The sequence below is a fragment of the Brachionichthys hirsutus genome, chromosome 17 (assembly GCF_040956055.1).
Source record: "Brachionichthys hirsutus isolate HB-005 chromosome 17, CSIRO-AGI_Bhir_v1, whole genome shotgun sequence".
Classification (NCBI taxonomy): Eukaryota; Metazoa; Chordata; class Actinopteri; order Lophiiformes; family Brachionichthyidae; genus Brachionichthys; species Brachionichthys hirsutus.
The window spans coordinates 7,450,261-7,466,876 of record NC_090913.1 but is presented as its reverse complement, the minus strand read 5'-3'; the positions used below and the strand labels follow the sequence as shown (position 1 = coordinate 7,466,876).

Here is a 16,616-nt window from a genome sequence, read left to right as displayed (position 1 = left end):
ATTGGGGACAGACTCTGGTTCAGAAGGATATTTTTTTTTCCCCCCGCTACAGTCACAGCTCTCATGAACACGACTGTCTTCAGCCGTTTGCTCATTTGTCAGGAAGGCGGACGGTTCATTGAGGAATTTCCCGTCACCTTCTCTGGCACGGTTTCCTGTATCTGTATCTGCAGAGCTTCCTTTTGTCTTGTTTACACGTTTGCCTGAAGTAGCTAAAAAAATCCGCATGTCTATATTTTATTTAACCCGGCACACTTCCTGTCCGTGGGGCCGAGCTCGATTTAAAGCCGCGCTTGTTCAGTCACACGATCACCAGGTTGAAAAGGCATTTTCAAAGTTTCCATCTTTAAAGCACTTTATAAAATGAGCAGTGACAGCAGGAGTGCTTTCTTTACATTAGATTCAAATATGCCATGTTCCATTTGCTTTATGACTATGTTAGAGATATACAGAGTAAAAGTACCTGTATGCCTGTAATCTTTGCGTATATATGTACAAATGCATAGTTATTTTGTATATTGTTGCTTGTTCTTTCTGTTCATTTTAAATCAAAGCATGTTTGTGTCTGTCACAGACCTCTTTGCATTCTCAGGAGAAGTTGACCCTTTCTTTTATTTTATTTTGCATTTATTGGGCCAGTATAGGAGGTGGGATAAAACTGGTTTAAGGAGAAAATATATTTCAGAGGTCCAGTTTGTACTCCCTCAGTTATGTTGAAGTTGGTGTCACTTTCATGTGTTAACACCCGCATGCCTTCATAGAAGACTACAAATGGCCATATTTGCAGCCTGGAGGTCTTTGTGATCACTGTGAATACAAACAGCACCGATGGGGGGGTGGGGGGGGGTTAGATAGTGGAAGGAACTGAGTCCTGGTCATGACTTCAGGACACCCGGGAGCTTCCAAATGGCTAAACTCTTCATCCAGAGAAACGCCCTCTGCTTGAATGGATGCTCCAGAGTTAGACTATTTATTTGCTCGATGTTTATTCCCATGGCATTGTTTTGTTTTTTTTTTGATGTGTGCTGCTTGCATTTATTTTTTAACTGAACATATTTTGTCATCAGACTACCGGTAAACAAAATTGAAAGATAAAAATGGTCTTTGTATATTTGCAGAGGATCTTTTTTTATTTTTTATTTTACCTTGACCTGATGTTTTTTTGCTTGTTATGCACACTTGGGCTCTAAGCTATAATCAGACGCTTCCTTCCATTCACCAAAAACAAAACCGAGGGGCTGATTTTTGTAATGCACAACACATTTCTATTCCTCTCACTTCCCTCTTCTTCCTCGAGCTTGGGTTTTCTATCGGGCGTGGGACTCTGTGTGTTTGTCGCTCTGCTGCACAGAGACCTTGGGTGTTGTATGGGGAATGTGGTGATGTTCCTTGGCGGTGGGTCCCATTAAATCACCGGGTCTTCTAATCCATACTCGGACTTACAAAGGACCGTCCATGCACGGCCTGCAGAGCCTCTGTGTTGTCTTGTAAATGTGTTTTTTTTTTTTTTCCCCCACCCTGGTACGATTTCTTGACGCCAGCCATTTCCTCTGTCGGCTGATGATGAATCCCACGGCTCTTCTTCGTCATCACCCGCCGCCTCCTGCTGCCCGAGGTTTTCTCTTAGCAGATCATCCTGCCCTGCCGTCTTTCTCATGATGACTACTTCCTGCTTCATCCTGTACACCGATGTGAGTCTGTGTCTCTAGAGTTTGCTTTAATCCATCCTGGACCAAACTCTCATCAAACCTTTGTCGCTGTAATTCCACTAATCTTGCTTTACGCCTTTTTGACCTCGCCTTCCGACCCTCATTTACACTGTGGGGTGTGCTTTTCTCTTTTACCACTTTGAACTAAGGTTAGTGGCATTCTATCGATTCAGTGTTCTCACTCTTGTGCACGTGTGAGTTTGTCCACTGCACACTCTTCACTTCATCAGTGTCTTTATTTCTTTCCTCTGCAACTTGTTTGAGCAGCTTCATCTTTTGTCTTTGAAGGTTTTTGGGTTTAAGTACATCCAGATGAAGGGAATCTTCCAGACACGCTTTTCCCTGATTAAGTAGAAAAATGGGCTATAAACCCTCGACAATATTTCAGGTCATTGTTCTGTTGTTTCCAAGCTTTTAACATGTTTAGTGAAGCTAATCTGTGTCCAAACCTTAATGTTCAACAGCCTCTTCCCCCACACTGTGTGTAAATGACTTTTGAAATCAGCACAGAAAACAGATTTTTTTTTTAAACTGCACCACCTTTTATTTCCTAGTATTTCCTTTCAGTTTTGTATTTATTATTAGGTTGTGTGTTCAGTTTTTCACATCAGCTGCTCTGTAAGCTTGTAACTGACACCTGTGCAAATGGACAGTAAAGAAGCAAACTAATGCACTTCTTTCACCCTTGCAGAAAGTGGAGCAATAAAACGATGCTGTTTGGACTTCACGGCATTATGTTTGATAGAACTATGTGCATTACTGTCATTTTTCCTGCTGAATTTAAAGGGGGGAAAAAAGAAGAACTTCATGAAACAATTTCTTTCCACTCCAAGGTTTGATAATTGAAATTGGTAATCACATCCCTTTAATCAAGCTTATCCATAAAATCAACAAGTAGTTGTTGTGGCATGTTGGTACAGAAATACAGGTAAATGTTTTGTGGATATATATATATTTACCTGTGTGAAATAGAGCTTTGTGTGGGGAAAAAAAACTATGCCCTCAACTTTTTGCTTTATTAATGACATTTACGACCACTAGGTGTCGCAGTAGAGCTTTTGGCCCTCTATCTGCGTTCTGCCCGTCCACGCTCTAGCTGTGACGTCATCTGCGCTGCACTAGAGAGAGAGAGAGAGGGAGGGGAAACATGTCCAGGACGCACAAGCGCTGCTCTGTTGTTGACTGCACTGATCAAAGCAGATCTTTATTCCAGCTACCAGCTTCAGAGGACAGAAGGACAGAGTGGATAAAGTTTATTTTTGGTGGCGATGCTCCGGCGAAGAAAGACAAGAATATTTTAGTGTGCGCTAAACACTTTGAGCAAGACTGCTTCTATAATCACGGACAATACAGCGCCGGGCTAGCAATAAAGCTTCGTCTGAGAGACGGGGCGACACCAACTCTCCGGGGGGGGAGTGGAGGCGAGGCGGCGGTGAGTATTTTACCGTTTGCTCTCTCCGCTCGGTTAGCTGTGTTGTAGCTTACTAGCTACACCGGTACCGCTGCTACATCCGAAAGTTTCAGGTTACGAAGTATCTGAATGGGAAAATATTGCCTCTCGTTACGAAGGCGTTTCAGGATACGAAGTCAAAAATACAGTACAGTACGCGCTGCTGTTCGCCAGCTCCCAGAGTTCCCCGGACGTAAACAAACTTGTAGCTGCTCTGCCATTGGCTATCGCCTAAAATCTGCCCGGCAACCCGTTGCGCATGCGTGTATCCCAGCATGCTATTCGCGTCCCCGTCCCCGCTCTGTAAACAGTCTGTGGTACGGCACCGCTGCGAAGAGCTGTCGTTCACAATGGACCCCAAAAAAGACATGCAGAAAAGTGGACGAGGAAAAAAGAAGAAGAAGAGACTTTTTCTGGAAATAGAAACAAAGAAAGAGATAATAGGAAGGTATGAAAAGGGGATGCGTTTGAGCGATCTCGCAAAACAATATGGCCGTAATATATCTACGATCAGCACGATAGTAAAACAAAAGGAAGCCCTAAAAGCTACGGTTCCTTCCAAAGGCCTCTCTGTCATTTCCAAGAGGCGGTCGGCAGCGAACGATGAGATGGAGAGGTTGTTACTCGTGTGGATAAAAGAGAAAGAGATCGCTGGCGACGCAGTGACGGAGGCCATAATTTGCGCAAAGGCAACCGCCATCTTTACCGACATAGCGAAGGAGGACACAGGCGAAAGGAATTCGGCAGGAGGACCACGCCCGGAGTTTAAGGCATCGCGTGGGTGGCTCGAGAAGTTTAAAAGGAGGGCCGAACTTCACTCTGTCGTTCGCCATGGCGAGGCATCTGGCGCCGACCACGAAGCGGCCGCCGAATTTGTACAAAAATTCAAACAGTTGATGATCGATGAAGACTACGGTGCACAGCAAGTTTTTAATTGCGATGAGACGGGCCTTTTTTGGAAAAAGATGCCACGCCGCACCTTCATTACAATGGAGGAGAAGAAAATGCCGGGCCACAAGCCCATGAAGGACCGCCTTACGCTCGCCCTTTGCGCCAATGCCAGCGGGGACTGCAGAATCAAGCCCCTGCTGGTGTACCACTCCGAAAATCCCAGAGCATTCAAGACTCACAAAATAATAAAAGAAAAACTTAAGGTGCTATGGAGGGCAAATGCCGAGGCCTGGGTCACCCGACGATTTTTTGTCGACTGGGTTAATTTGGTTTTTGGCCCTGCTGTTAAGGGGTACCTAGAGGAGAACAATCTCCCCTACAAGTGCCTCCTCATTCTCGATAAGGCCCCCGCCCACCCGCCCGGCCTCGAAGATGATATCCTGGAGGAGTTTTCGTTTATTAAGGTGCTGTACCTCCCACCTAACACCACCTCTATCCTCCAGCCCATGGGCCAACGAGTCATTGCAAGCTTTAAAAAACTCTACACAAGACACCTGTTCAGGAGATGCTTTGACGTCACTGAAAGCACCCGGCTTACTCTTCGTGAGTTTTGGAAGGAGCACTTCGACATTGTTGTTTGCCTCGAGATGATCGACGCGGCCTGGCGGGAGGTGACCACACGTAGCCTTAATGCAGCTTGGGAAAAGCTGTGGCCCGATGCCGTCGCCCCACGAGATATTGAGGGGCTCGAGGCGGACGGTGAAGTTGACCAAATTATTTCGCTGGGACGGGGCATGGGTCTCGAGGTGGACGAGGAGGACATCGACGAGCTGATTCGGGTGCGCAGCGAGGAGCTGTCCACGAAGGAGCTGCGGGAATTGGAGGCGATGCAACGCACCGCTGTGCAGGAGGAGTTCGGAGACGAGGAGGAGGAGGAGGAGGACGCAGCCATCGTTCCACCAGCCCAAATTAAAGACATTTTAGCAAAATTCCACGAAGTCTCGGAATTTGTGGAAAAGAATCACCCGGAAAAAGTGATGACGAGTCGGGCTATTGCTCACTATGATGACGTCTGCCTCGCACATTTCCGACGGATTGTCAAAAGCCCGCAGAAGCAGACGTCGTTGGATCGGTTCTTCAAGAAACGCGTAAGTAGAGGCACCACTGTAGCTGCAGTGTCAGAATCCGCGGGGGGGGGGGGGCGTGGCTTGTACGGTATATAAAGGAACAGGAATGCGCTTTACGCGGAGCATCGCCGTTTGAAAATGGCAAAGAGACAGGCGTACCAGGCGCAGTTTAAGCTGGAGGCCGCCGGCTTCGCGGGCGAGCACGGGAATCGAGCCGCCGCCAGAAAGTTTGAGGTCAACGAGTCGATGGTTCGCAAGTGGAGGAAGCTGGAAGACGCGCTCCGACGGGTCAAGAAGACGCAGCTGAGCTTCCGCGGGCATAAGGCGAAGTGGCCCGAGTTGGAGAAGAGACTGGAGCGGTGGGTCACCGAGGAGAGGGCGAGTCAGAGGCGCGTTTCGTCGGTCGCCATCGGACGCAAAGCGGTAGCGATAGCGGAGGAGATGAACATTAAGCATTTCATAGGAGGTCCGTCTTGGTGCTTCCGTTTCACGAAACGGTGCGAGCGTTACGCCAAAACTGCGGGAGCGCACGATGAAAAGCGCCCAGAGAAACGCGCGCAGCCCAGCCGCATCAGCAAGATGGCCGCGGTCCCGCTCGCTCCGGACGTCCCGGTGAGTCGGGGAGCGACACGGGAGCGGCACGGGAGCGACGCGCACAACGGGGCACGGAAAGCCTGCCTACTGACTCCAGATTTTATTTTATTTGTTCTCATTAAGTTGATTGCTAGCGCGATCTAAACGCTCCGTGCGGAACTAGCGGCCTTCCTGGGTGAGTTTCCGCACGGACGCCTTTGAGTGTCGGAACACTATTGCCTGAGGGGGAGGAGCCGGAATCGGGGTTACAGCCAAAAAAGTTCACCTTTGAATAGTTTCCGCTGTTTCCCTCTGGGATTATTATAGTATTCTGATTTGTCACATTCAGCCTGTTGCTAATTGTTCAAAGTTCATAATTTTAAGATTTTTTTTAATTGTTAGAACACAATAGTTTTAAAATCTTTATCACCCGAATAGGCTGCTTTTATTTACACAACGCTACTACGGTAACGAGATATTTCTAACTTCTCTCTCAGGTTAAGCCTCTGCTGCAGGAGCAAGAGGAGATCAAAGCCAGAGACGAGCTGATGAAGGTGAAGGAGAGACTGCTCAAGCTGGAAAATGAGCTAGTGGAGGTGAAGAGGAAACACCGACAGGTAAATATTTCTATTTTATATTTGCGTATTGTACAAGATGGGATGGACACATTTACTCGTATTGTAATCTAAACCTCTGTAGACAGAGCAGAACGGCTACACGCTGATGGCTCAAATAAATCTGCAGGATTTCAGCAGAACCTGCAGCTGCCGCTTGGATACGTGTTCAGATTCCAATGACCTGTAATGTGTGTCCAACAATGCGTAGAAGTATGCTATTAAATGCGTTCTAATAAACACATTCAAATTAAATTAATAAATTCAGATAGCGCTCTGTTCGTGCACCCAAACCCAGTTTGTTCTTCGCATTACGATTTTGACCCCTGGGAGCAGACAAGCTGTACGCTAAAATGAGCAAACACATTTCATTTGGGAAGAATTAAGACATTTAATTGTGATTTAAAAAATATATATATTCCTAGACTGGGTCCGCACTTTCATCTACCAACCCTTTTTGAAATTGTGTCAGAATCAGACATTTACATTGATTAGCGTTTGACAGTTATAACGTACCGTTGTATTGTAGGAACAACGACGGCTGTTTCCAGGACGGTCCGACTAAATCTCCCGTTCTGACTTGCGGAGTTAAAACACAAACATTGCACGTACGAGGGTAAAGAACACAGTTCAAGCTATCTGCTCCAATATCAGCACGCAGACCATAAAAAATAAAATATTCTCAGGTATCAAGTATTAAAACCCACGGGAGGTGGGGACGTAGCATTGAGGAGGCGTTAGCTCAGTGAGCTAGCAGCTACATTTTGTTCGAGTGTTCACTTCGTTAATAATCAACGGATTAATCTGAAGAAAGATCACGAGGAGACGGTTCAGCTCAGACTCCGGAATGTCGTAACGTTAGATGCTAATGGGGGGAACGGCATCCTCCTCTGATGTAAACCCAGCTTTGATCTTCCTCCGATGTAAACCCGGCTTGGATTTAGGAGCTTATTGCGCGCCTCCGGTCAGTGCAGATGGCTAGCATCGCGTTGGAAGGAAGCCATCTTGACCCGACTGCGCAGCCTCTGGACCTCCAGGTCCTGGAAATGGTCGTCCTCGTCGTTCTGGACGATGACCTCCTGCAGCTCGCCGATCTCGCGCTCCATCCTGGAACGCAGTTCTTGCTTCATCTTCAGCAGAGCCTGCAAATGCAGGCAGGAAAACGGTGAAAGGCCTGCACAGTTCTGCCTGGAAGGCTGATCCAAAGCAGCGAGTAACAAAGCTAATATAATATTAGGCCACCGGTGAACAGTTAAAGGTTGAATTTGATGCTTTGGACTTCTCCCAGAAGACTCCTTTCATTCAGCTACAGAATGAAAGGACGGCCGTCGTAAAGTTTTACCTTCTCCTGCGCTCTTTTCTGAACTTGGAGCTCCTGCCGCTCTTGTGCAAGTTTTTCAGCGAGTAGAGAAAACTGAAAGAGAGAAATCTTTTATCAGCCGACGGTGAAACCCGATCGGGTGTGTTAAAGTGTGTGATCTTCTGGTCTTCGGCCTACTTGGTCTTTGTAGTAGTTCTCCATGGACTCGATCTGATCCTGACGTCGTCTCTGATGTTCCAGCCGCTGCTCCTTCGCGTAGGCTCGTTGCTCCCTCAGCCGGGCTTTCTGGATCTCCAAACCCTCCTCGTACAGCTGCCGAAACATCTGCACGCGCACACACACACACACACACACACACACGCACGGGTTAACGCCTCATTGATCCGATTGATCCCGTATCTGTTTCTGCACAAAGCAATAAGAGGAAAATGAGAGAAGTCCACGTGGGCAAACTTCAAAATCAATCATCGCCCGGTTCCTGCTCCGATTCTGGCGCCGTTCTCTTTCTTTGGACCCCAGAGAGAGACCCGTGAGTCGTAAAGCCGTCGGCACCCACCCGCTCCTCCTTGGTGCGCGCCCTCGTCAGCCGGGCGCGGTGCTGCACGTGGTAGTCGTTGTGGTACTTCTTGGCGCGTGCGATCTGCTGCCGCTGTTCCCTCAGCCGGTTCTGGGTGGACTTCTGCTGCTGGACGCGTTCTTTGAAGTCCCTCTGAAAGGTGAACACGCCCCGCTCGGTAACGTCTCGGCGGTTCCCTCCTCGTGTGTCTGACGCGAGTGTTGCTGCTCACCAGACGCCTGTTGTGGGCTTGCTCTTTGCGGATAATCTCCACCAACAGGTCGTGTTTCTTTTGGGCTTCCTCCACCTGGAAGATGAAGAGATGCATTTTATCCGTCCGGACGGAAATGATCCGTTCGGTTCGGACCCACCTCGCTGGAGAGTTTGCTGCGCCGCCGGCCGCCGCTGGAGGACGAGGCGGCGTGGAGCCCGTCCGCCTGCTGCATCTGCTGCTCCCACATTCGACCGAGAGCGTGGGGGGAGATGTGGAGGTGGGGCAACTCCTCCAGGAGCACAGGGAGGAGCTCGTTCTCCTTTACTTTCACTGGAGAGAAGAGAGAGGCATTCGAGTTTTTAACCGTTGCCCTCTTCTCATTTTATCCCGTCCCATCGTCCGCCATCTTGTTAGAGACGAGTCTGTCGTTCCCTGAATTAGGGTTGATGTTTTTTTGATTGTAGATTGATGATCACTACTTTTCTAAGTTATTGTCTAACACCGTTTGTCGTACTTTACAGCTAAAAGCTTCCCGGAGAGCCAAAACCAAACCGCCCCGCCAGGACGGCAGTGTGGGTGAGTGATCCGCGCCAACGAATCTGTTTTAGAGGAATGTGTGGGAGAGAGAGGAGCTCAAAGTAGCCACAGATGAGTTCAATAACGTCATTAACAGTTGTGTTTGAGGCTGTCGTTCTCTCTCTGTGCGGCGTGTTGCGTTTCAGAGCCTCATCGGTCAATAAGCGTTAGTTAAAAAAAACTGCTACAAGAATTTAAATGATGACATCGAGTATTCAAACTGTCCTCGTTTCATTCACAGAGTATCAAGTCGATGTGCCTGAAACATCCACGACGGCTGTGGAGAAGTATGTCCACAAATAAGCCACAAAAAACACACATTATACAAACAAATAAAAAAAACCCGCTAGGAATACTAGCAAAAACCAGAATGCTGAGATACCCCATCATTAACATTTCGCGGTTCTCCTTTTTTGCCCCTCAACAGGCCAGATCTGCAGTACGTTGTTGACGAGGAGGCGATCCTGCAGCTGATGAAGAACTGCCCCGTGTGCAACAGGAAGTGCCGCTGCAGCAAATACACTCACGGCTCTTACTTCATCGTTAACCAGAGCTGTTACTCCTGCCATTATCGACGCAAGTGGGCCAGCCAGCCGGGAGCGAGCGCCATCAGACGCCCGAGCAGAAGGGCAAAGGTTAGAGCGTGACGGGGTGGGGGGGGGGCGACGAACGACCTTCACGTCAATGACTCTCTCAAGATTCCAGATCATCGTTTGAGATGCTCGATGAAGACGACTCATTTTGGGATGTTCTCGGTGGAGTTGTAGCTCATAGTTTGATAATAAAGAACAATTAAAGCAAACGTGAAACGTGGATGTGCTTTAATGTGATTGAGGTTCCACAGCTCTGAATATTGAACTATATTTAGGTACTTTAGTAAGTATTCCCGGACTCGTACTACTGCAGTACTTTCGGCTTGTCCCGTCAGGGTTCGCCACGTCACTCTGTCCTTTGCATCGCCCCCCCCCTTCACTGCTACATGAATGAATGACCTACGTGATGGCGCTCTCCGGGGGGCCTCCTGCGACCTCTGACCTGCTGGGCTTCGACTGTTCCTTTGGGACTTGCGCTGGGACGGTCTGCGCGGTTGGCACACGTCCTTCAGTACGGTCTCTCTGTACCGCCGCTCCTACAACAGACCGGTAAACTGGCTCAAGCGGCCGTCACGGTAACAGCATTTTACACTCAAAGGAGTGGGAAGAAGACTTTAGCATTTGAATGTACCCCCATGGTGTGATTCTACCACGGGGGTACGGGGGGGGGGGGAGTCGTCTCCGTTGTATTCAAAGAATACAGTTATGCTAACGAACTAGCAATGACTTACAGCTTCCTGAGCTTTGAGCCGTGCCCTGCCGAGCTTTGCCCGTTCTTCGTCCTCAGATCTTCTCAGCTCCTCTTCATAGGCCTTGCTCTGCAAATACTGAGAGACACGGTCTATTTGAGAGACTCTAATTCAGAAATGGCCGACGGCAGTGTGTCGATGCGTCTCTTGTTGAACACGCACCTCCCGCGTTCTGTGTTGTGCCTCTTTTCGTCTTGAATGAGCAGCGGCCGTGATGCTGGTTTGTCTCTCGTCATCCAGACTCATGGCCTCCGCCATGGCTTCTCCTTGCAGCGAACGGCCGTCCGGCCGAGGGGAGGGGGTCGAGGAACGAGCCTGGTGGGTGGATTCTGGGCCAGATGTTTTTGAAAATAAATGTTCAAGTTTCATACGTTTAAAAAAATATATATATAATTGGTGCAATATTAGAATCTATCAAAATTCCTATATGAGGTACTATGGTTTATAATCCTCAAACCATACCAAGTTGTTTTTTTTATTATGATTCTTAATTGTGAAATAAACAGCCAGCAGTTGTGGATTATAGCTTAAATCGTTTGTCCTGTCATTAATCTTGATCCCCTTTGAAGGCGTCAGGCTGTACGGTCCGTGTACCTGCATGCCGAGTGGAGGCTCCCGGACACTCCCCGACGCCGTCGCCTCTGGCTTCGGTGGACTCTCCGCTTGTATTTAGAACTCGTTTGAGCATCTACAGGAATCACACGACACAGCTACGCTAATAACCAGTACAACCGGAAAACTTCATTTGTACGACACCGTCGACGTAGAAACTGTTTTATGTTTGGGTTCAAATCCTCGTATGAAATCCCACTCATACACGGACGCTTTGGTGTTTAACGAAGCTTGGAAATGCATCGGGGATTAGTAATGTATCCATTTCCTGCTCCAGTTGCATAAAACACACCTGATCGAGTTCCTCCAGTCGATTGGATAGTTTCTCAGATATGCTGTGCAGCTCCTCTTCGGCTTGCTTGTTCCTTTGTGTGCGATACAACAGAGGCTCCTCCGTGCGTTCCTCCTCCGGCCGGCTCCTGTTCCTGGAGACGGCATCCCCGTTTAAGATCGTTTCCACGCCGCTGCCTCTTTGAACTCCGCCTCTCTCACCTGATGCGTGTCCCGTTCCTGTGACCCGCCCTTCTGCCCGGCTGTCTTTGCCTGCCTCTCAGGTCCTCCTCATCTTGTTCCTCCTCTTCAGTGTCTGGTGGAGAAGGGGTAATGGCTGCCATCTCATCCTGCAGCGTGAGCAAAAGGATATCTGGCTGTGTGCGAAATAAAACCCTCCTGGACCCCCCATTAGTTGGCTGTGATGAGAAGAAGAATAAGGGGGGGGGGGAAAAAAGCTAAATGAGGGATAAAGACGGAGACATGAATGTGGAACGCTTTTAAAATCAAGGCCCAAAGTTTACACGAGATTAACGAGGCATGTTGAGCCAAATTAAGTCTTCTCACCTTCAGCGCCCCCCCCTCCCCCTCCCCCTTAGTCCCGGTTCTTTGTCGACTGGAGGAGGACTTCTCACTCACAGCTGGAAGTTGAACAGAACAGGAATTTAGCTATCCGTTTGAGTACTGGACATTCTGTTCTCGTGTTTGCTGTACTCACCAGGAGACTGAAGCCCATTGGTAACAGGCGTCTTTGCGGTGGCCGTGAAACTGTCCCGAACCTCATCGGGCTCCTCTGTCGTGGCAGGAGCAGCTTCCTCCGCTGCGGGCCGTGGGTCGCGACCATCATCTGCAGGGGCGTGGCTGGGTGAGTGGGGTTCCGTGCCGGGTCGGCCGCGTTTGTTGCTTTGGATTGGCGGTTGCAGGGCGACGGCGATGTGCGCCGGTTCAACATCCGGAGGGCCGGAAGCGTCGACCGCGTCTGAGGTTTGAGGAGTAACAGTAGGTCCTGTCCGATTTATCAGGAGACGGTTTTATGATTAAAACAGTTAATCAGCCAGAGAGCAGACAAATGGCTGCACTGTTTATTTTAGCTCACGCGAACGAGGTTGTGGTTTGTTTGGCAATCTCTGATTGTTAATGCCAAAATGTCTGAGAGTTTCTTTGTGGTTAAGAAAAGCCACATGACGTAGTAAACATGACCAACAACTTAAATCATTGCCTCTGAAAACACGACCTCAAAGACGGTTTAAACGGTTTGAAACAAAGAGAAGGAGATTAGAAAAGTCTGGACGGACCTGTGTGCGAAACAAAAAGCTTTAAAGCAAAGGAGAGAACAGTTACAGGGTCGTCTGCAGACCGCCGGGCCGGAGCGCACGGTTTGAGTAAAGCTGCTGCTGCTTGCCGTTACCTGGTTGATTGGCTGTGAACGTACGAGCTGAGACTCCCAGCCCAATGAGCTCATTGGCTGACGTCACCTCCTCTACGCTCCAGGAGTGGAGGGAGTGTTTACTGGAGTGGACAGAGGACCTGAACAAAAACACACGCCGTTCATCTTTAAAAATATTACATTTATGGATGTTTACTATGTTTTAAATGGTTTACATTCAAAAATTATAACCAACATACTCAGAAGTACATGAAGTTAAGATGTGTGCAAACCACGAAAGAGATAAGTCATTAGGAACAGATGTTAAAATATAGTCTTAAGCGTTATCCAGAGCCTAAGATGAGGTTGTAGGAGTGATTTTGTGCTCAGACAGATTAGAATATATTGGATATATATATATACACACAATATATATAATTGTGTTATGATTTCTGCTAAATGTAGCATGAATAAAAGCACCAGCGGTGCCACAACCTGCACCCAAACAGGGATGTCAGGTTCACACGTTTGACCGTCACTAGTTTCATCATATTTACAGTGCTGACCAGACGTTAGCCTAGCATGCTGTTGGGTCAACAGGATCCCAAGCCTGGCTGATGGGTGCTCGCTGATGGATGCCAGAGATCTGGTTCATAAGGAAGACGTTACGTTCTCTGGTTTCCTCCCACCTCCAAAAAGGTGCGCTTCAGATTGATCGATCACTTCAGATTGACTGTAGTGCATGAGTGTGTGCGTGAACGGCTGTCTGTCTCTGTGTGGAGTCGGCTAAAACGTAATAGATCCGTAGCCATGAGACGCTTTAAAGTGAGATTAAAATAAAGTAAAACATTAGCATTACTCTCTAACGTAATTCGTGATGTGTTCAAAGAATATGAAGGGAACGTCTTACTCGCCACTGGGAGATGAAAATACTCCGTCCCCTCGACTCTCCTTGTGCTCTGTGCTCATGGAATCTGTTGGCCCTTTGGCTTCAGCAGGAACATTTTGATTGCAGTCATGATTCAGTTCCTCTGAAGAAAAGAAAAATTGAATAAATACTTAGACAAACTACAGGGAGAGACGGAACCGACGACAAAGACGAAGAGAATGCACTACTTGTGATTCTAATAGAAATAAAGTGCATGAAAAAAAATTACGTTAATAAGAAAATTAAAGTTAAAAGAAAAAACCAGTCATACAAAAACACTGCTGAATAATTTGTAGTTCAAACAGCTCTAAATGCATGTTCTGGCAGTTTATTGCTGGAAAATGAATGGAGGAAGCTCCAGCGACATTAATGAAAGGCATTTCACATATTAAAGACATTATAATGACAGAAAGCTGGTTGAAAACTCAACAAATTCACCTTTAAAATACTGTATTATCACAAATTATTAGGAACAAATGTGTGCATGAAGAGAGTCATTATTCGTGTCTAAAAACACGATTCAGATCCATAAACATTAATACCTGCATCAGAAATAATTAATAAGACAAATCATATTATCTGCCGACCATCATTCTGCGACTCCTCATTCGTCTCCTCCTTCAGATATTCCAGGAGGCCATCAAAGATTTCCAGAAGGTTCTTAATAGACTCTCGGTTCCCTCTGACAACGTTCTCTCCTGCAAAGACACCAAAAAAAAAAAAAGGCTTTCAGCATCAAAGTCTTCTTTTTGCTGCAAATGTTTTGCATATTCTTTCAAGACGGAACGGGTACCGTGCCTTCCAAAAATAAACAGACCTGAAATAGTCTAGAATACCCCGTGGATCCATTTTGAATGTTCAGTCAAAACAGTGAAAATGTCAATCAATACCTGTGATGTGTGAGAGACTGATCTGTAGGTAATCCAGGGAGAGTGAATCAATCACAGACTGGACATTATGGATGTCATCTTCTTGACTGCTTGGCACTGCAATGTAATCTAAACACACACACACACACACACACACACACACACACAAATGTCTATAAGCAGATCGTGAGGTCACAGAAACTGCGATGTTAAACTTTAAACCTATACAACACTTCCTAAAATGCTTGCAAACACGCCATCGGGGGGCCGTTTTTGCTGTCGGGTTCTCCCCTGCATTGTTAATAAGTACAGGAAAGACAATTTGGAATGATAATAATCTCCGACTAATTTTTGTTAAACTAAAAGAGCATTTGCATTGACATTTGCTTTACATACAGTTTCACGTTACCTGGAACTTTCTCCCCCAGGATGTTTTCATACAGAGCGACGAAAATACTCGCATCGCAGTCCGTCAGCGTCCACACCCTCAGGCCTAAGTGACACTTGCTGAGGAGATTATTCGCCACATCGACCCAGTCTGTGGAGAAGAGGGGGAATGATCCTCTTCAACATCAAGAACTATTCTTATGAAGTAAGAACCACTTCAGCAATAAAAACTAAAAACAAAAGTTTTTTTTTTTTTTAAAGAATGACAGCTATTGACAGCCATGATAAACATGCAAATAAACACAGTGGATTTAAATCCATTTTTAAATTTACTCTCTGCAATAAGAAAAGAACAGAATGCTTGAGAGAATCTTTCAAGATTCAAGATCTTGAATCTTGAGAGAATCTTTGTGGCAGAAAGGGAAAACTTAACCTCGTCAGAGAGACAGAAATTGGTCAAATGTAATAGAATATCAAGAATCAAGAAATGTTATTGTCACTCCAACACTTGCATGAAAAGTACGAAAATTGCACTCTGGTCCCAGTTCGAGGCGTATAAGAAGGTCATTCAAACAAACACAGTCATTCAAATGCAATCGTAAAATATATACACAGTAGGAATTGCACAAATCAAAGATATTTGAAAAATGCAAGATCTTTAACAGATTAAGATTAGTTCACTAAAAGTTAATAAGGAACAAAAAAAACTTTCTATTTTTATAGGACAAATCACCTAAACAAATTTTCAAATAAATAAAGGTGGTTTTCAACACCGTGTAAGCAGAAAGAAACGAAATTATTAAAAACCTGAACACATCAGTGTACGGCGTGTGAAATTATTTTGCCTCTCATTTCGTTATCATTTTTCATGAATGAATTCCTCTCCGCGGAAAACGCGTGTTTGTGAGCGGGTATATATCTTGTGTCACACAAACTAAACACTTTAAGTTAGCGTGGCGTGAAACTCGGAGGACAAAACAACGAGCAAACCACGCAATAACGACACCTGCCAGATTTAAGACGCAGTTTAAGCCGTCAGCGAAACTTTAGCTCAGTGTTGACGTAGCAGTTGCATGCTAACGTGGCTAGCTCGGGTGTGTTGCTAACAGGAATATTACAACAGAACATGAAACTAACATTAATTACTGAATTAAGGTCCATATCTGAAATAAAGCTAGACACAAGTAGGCTATGTCGGGCTCGGCTAGCCCAGGGCGGTGACAATAACATGAAAGATTAGCTTAAACACGGGTCGAGAGAACAGCCGAGGCTGCCTTACCTCTCTCCCCCTCCTGGGTTCCCATGTAGCAGCTGTCGGCGACGAGGAAGCGGGAAGTCAAATGTCCGACTAGCGACACAAACAGTCTCGTTTATCCCAGCGTCCAGACCCGAGCAGTCGGGTGAGTCTTAATGTTATTGTTGGTCTGGGTGACGAGAAGAAGGAACTATCTGCTCTCGTTTAAAAGCGTAGTCTTCTTTGATTGGACGATACGCTCTTTCTTTGTTTCCGGAAGTTTCTGTTTGAGAGCTAGGTAGGTAGGTACTGCCCTCTTCTGGTGACAATGCTTAACGCAGGAATAGATTTGTAAACAGTGAGCGAAGCGCAAACTGTACATCTCAGCTTCGCACATGCCTTAATTATCACGAGTAGTTTTGAACTTTTATATTGTCTATTTTCCTACAAATTTGTAGAAAATAGCGCACGTTAGTGTTTTACTAACGGGCGCTAGTGTAATGTTCACAGATTGTCATAATAAATGCTGAAGCAGGCTAGTGCGGCTATCACCTTCCCGTCAGACCCGAGCAGAAGT

The 16,616-nt window shown here is 46.6% G+C and overlaps 2 protein-coding genes across 3 annotated transcripts; one reads left to right on the top strand and one right to left on the bottom strand.

Moving 5' to 3' along the window:
• The first annotated feature begins 2,850 nt into the window (after nucleotides 1–2,850).
• Nucleotides 2,851–10,027, top strand: LOC137906827 (uncharacterized). Of its 2 annotated transcripts, none has more exons than XM_068751117.1 (5): nucleotides 2,851–3,141; nucleotides 6,248–6,367; nucleotides 8,977–9,031; nucleotides 9,273–9,318; nucleotides 9,459–10,027. In XM_068751117.1, the coding sequence occupies exons 1-5, from the start codon at nucleotides 2,857–2,859 to the stop codon at nucleotides 9,676–9,678; spliced, it is 726 nt and encodes a 241-aa protein (XP_068607218.1). In that variant the 5' UTR covers nucleotides 2,851–2,856; the 3' UTR covers nucleotides 9,679–10,027. The 2 variants fall into 2 exon arrangements, with proteins under 2 accessions (XP_068607218.1, XP_068607217.1); XM_068751116.1 differs by lacking the exon at nucleotides 2,851–3,141 and adding an exon at nucleotides 4,727–5,198.
• LOC137906826 (centrosomal protein of 95 kDa-like) lies at nucleotides 6,747–16,211 on the bottom strand. The gene is made up of 20 exons (XM_068751115.1): nucleotides 16,085–16,211; nucleotides 14,828–14,956; nucleotides 14,440–14,547; nucleotides 14,137–14,247; nucleotides 13,532–13,652; nucleotides 12,664–12,782; nucleotides 11,974–12,261; nucleotides 11,823–11,896; nucleotides 11,478–11,674; nucleotides 11,278–11,404; nucleotides 10,968–11,061; nucleotides 10,532–10,723; nucleotides 10,356–10,465; nucleotides 10,028–10,160; nucleotides 8,613–8,785; nucleotides 8,474–8,548; nucleotides 8,242–8,394; nucleotides 7,863–8,009; nucleotides 7,707–7,778; nucleotides 6,747–7,506 (listed from the first exon to the last, which is right to left on the bottom strand). The coding sequence occupies exons 1-20, from the start codon at nucleotides 16,107–16,109 to the stop codon at nucleotides 7,330–7,332; spliced, it is 2,625 nt and encodes an 874-aa protein (XP_068607216.1). The 5' UTR covers nucleotides 16,110–16,211; the 3' UTR covers nucleotides 6,747–7,329.
• Nucleotides 16,212–16,616: the final 405 nt, after the last annotated feature.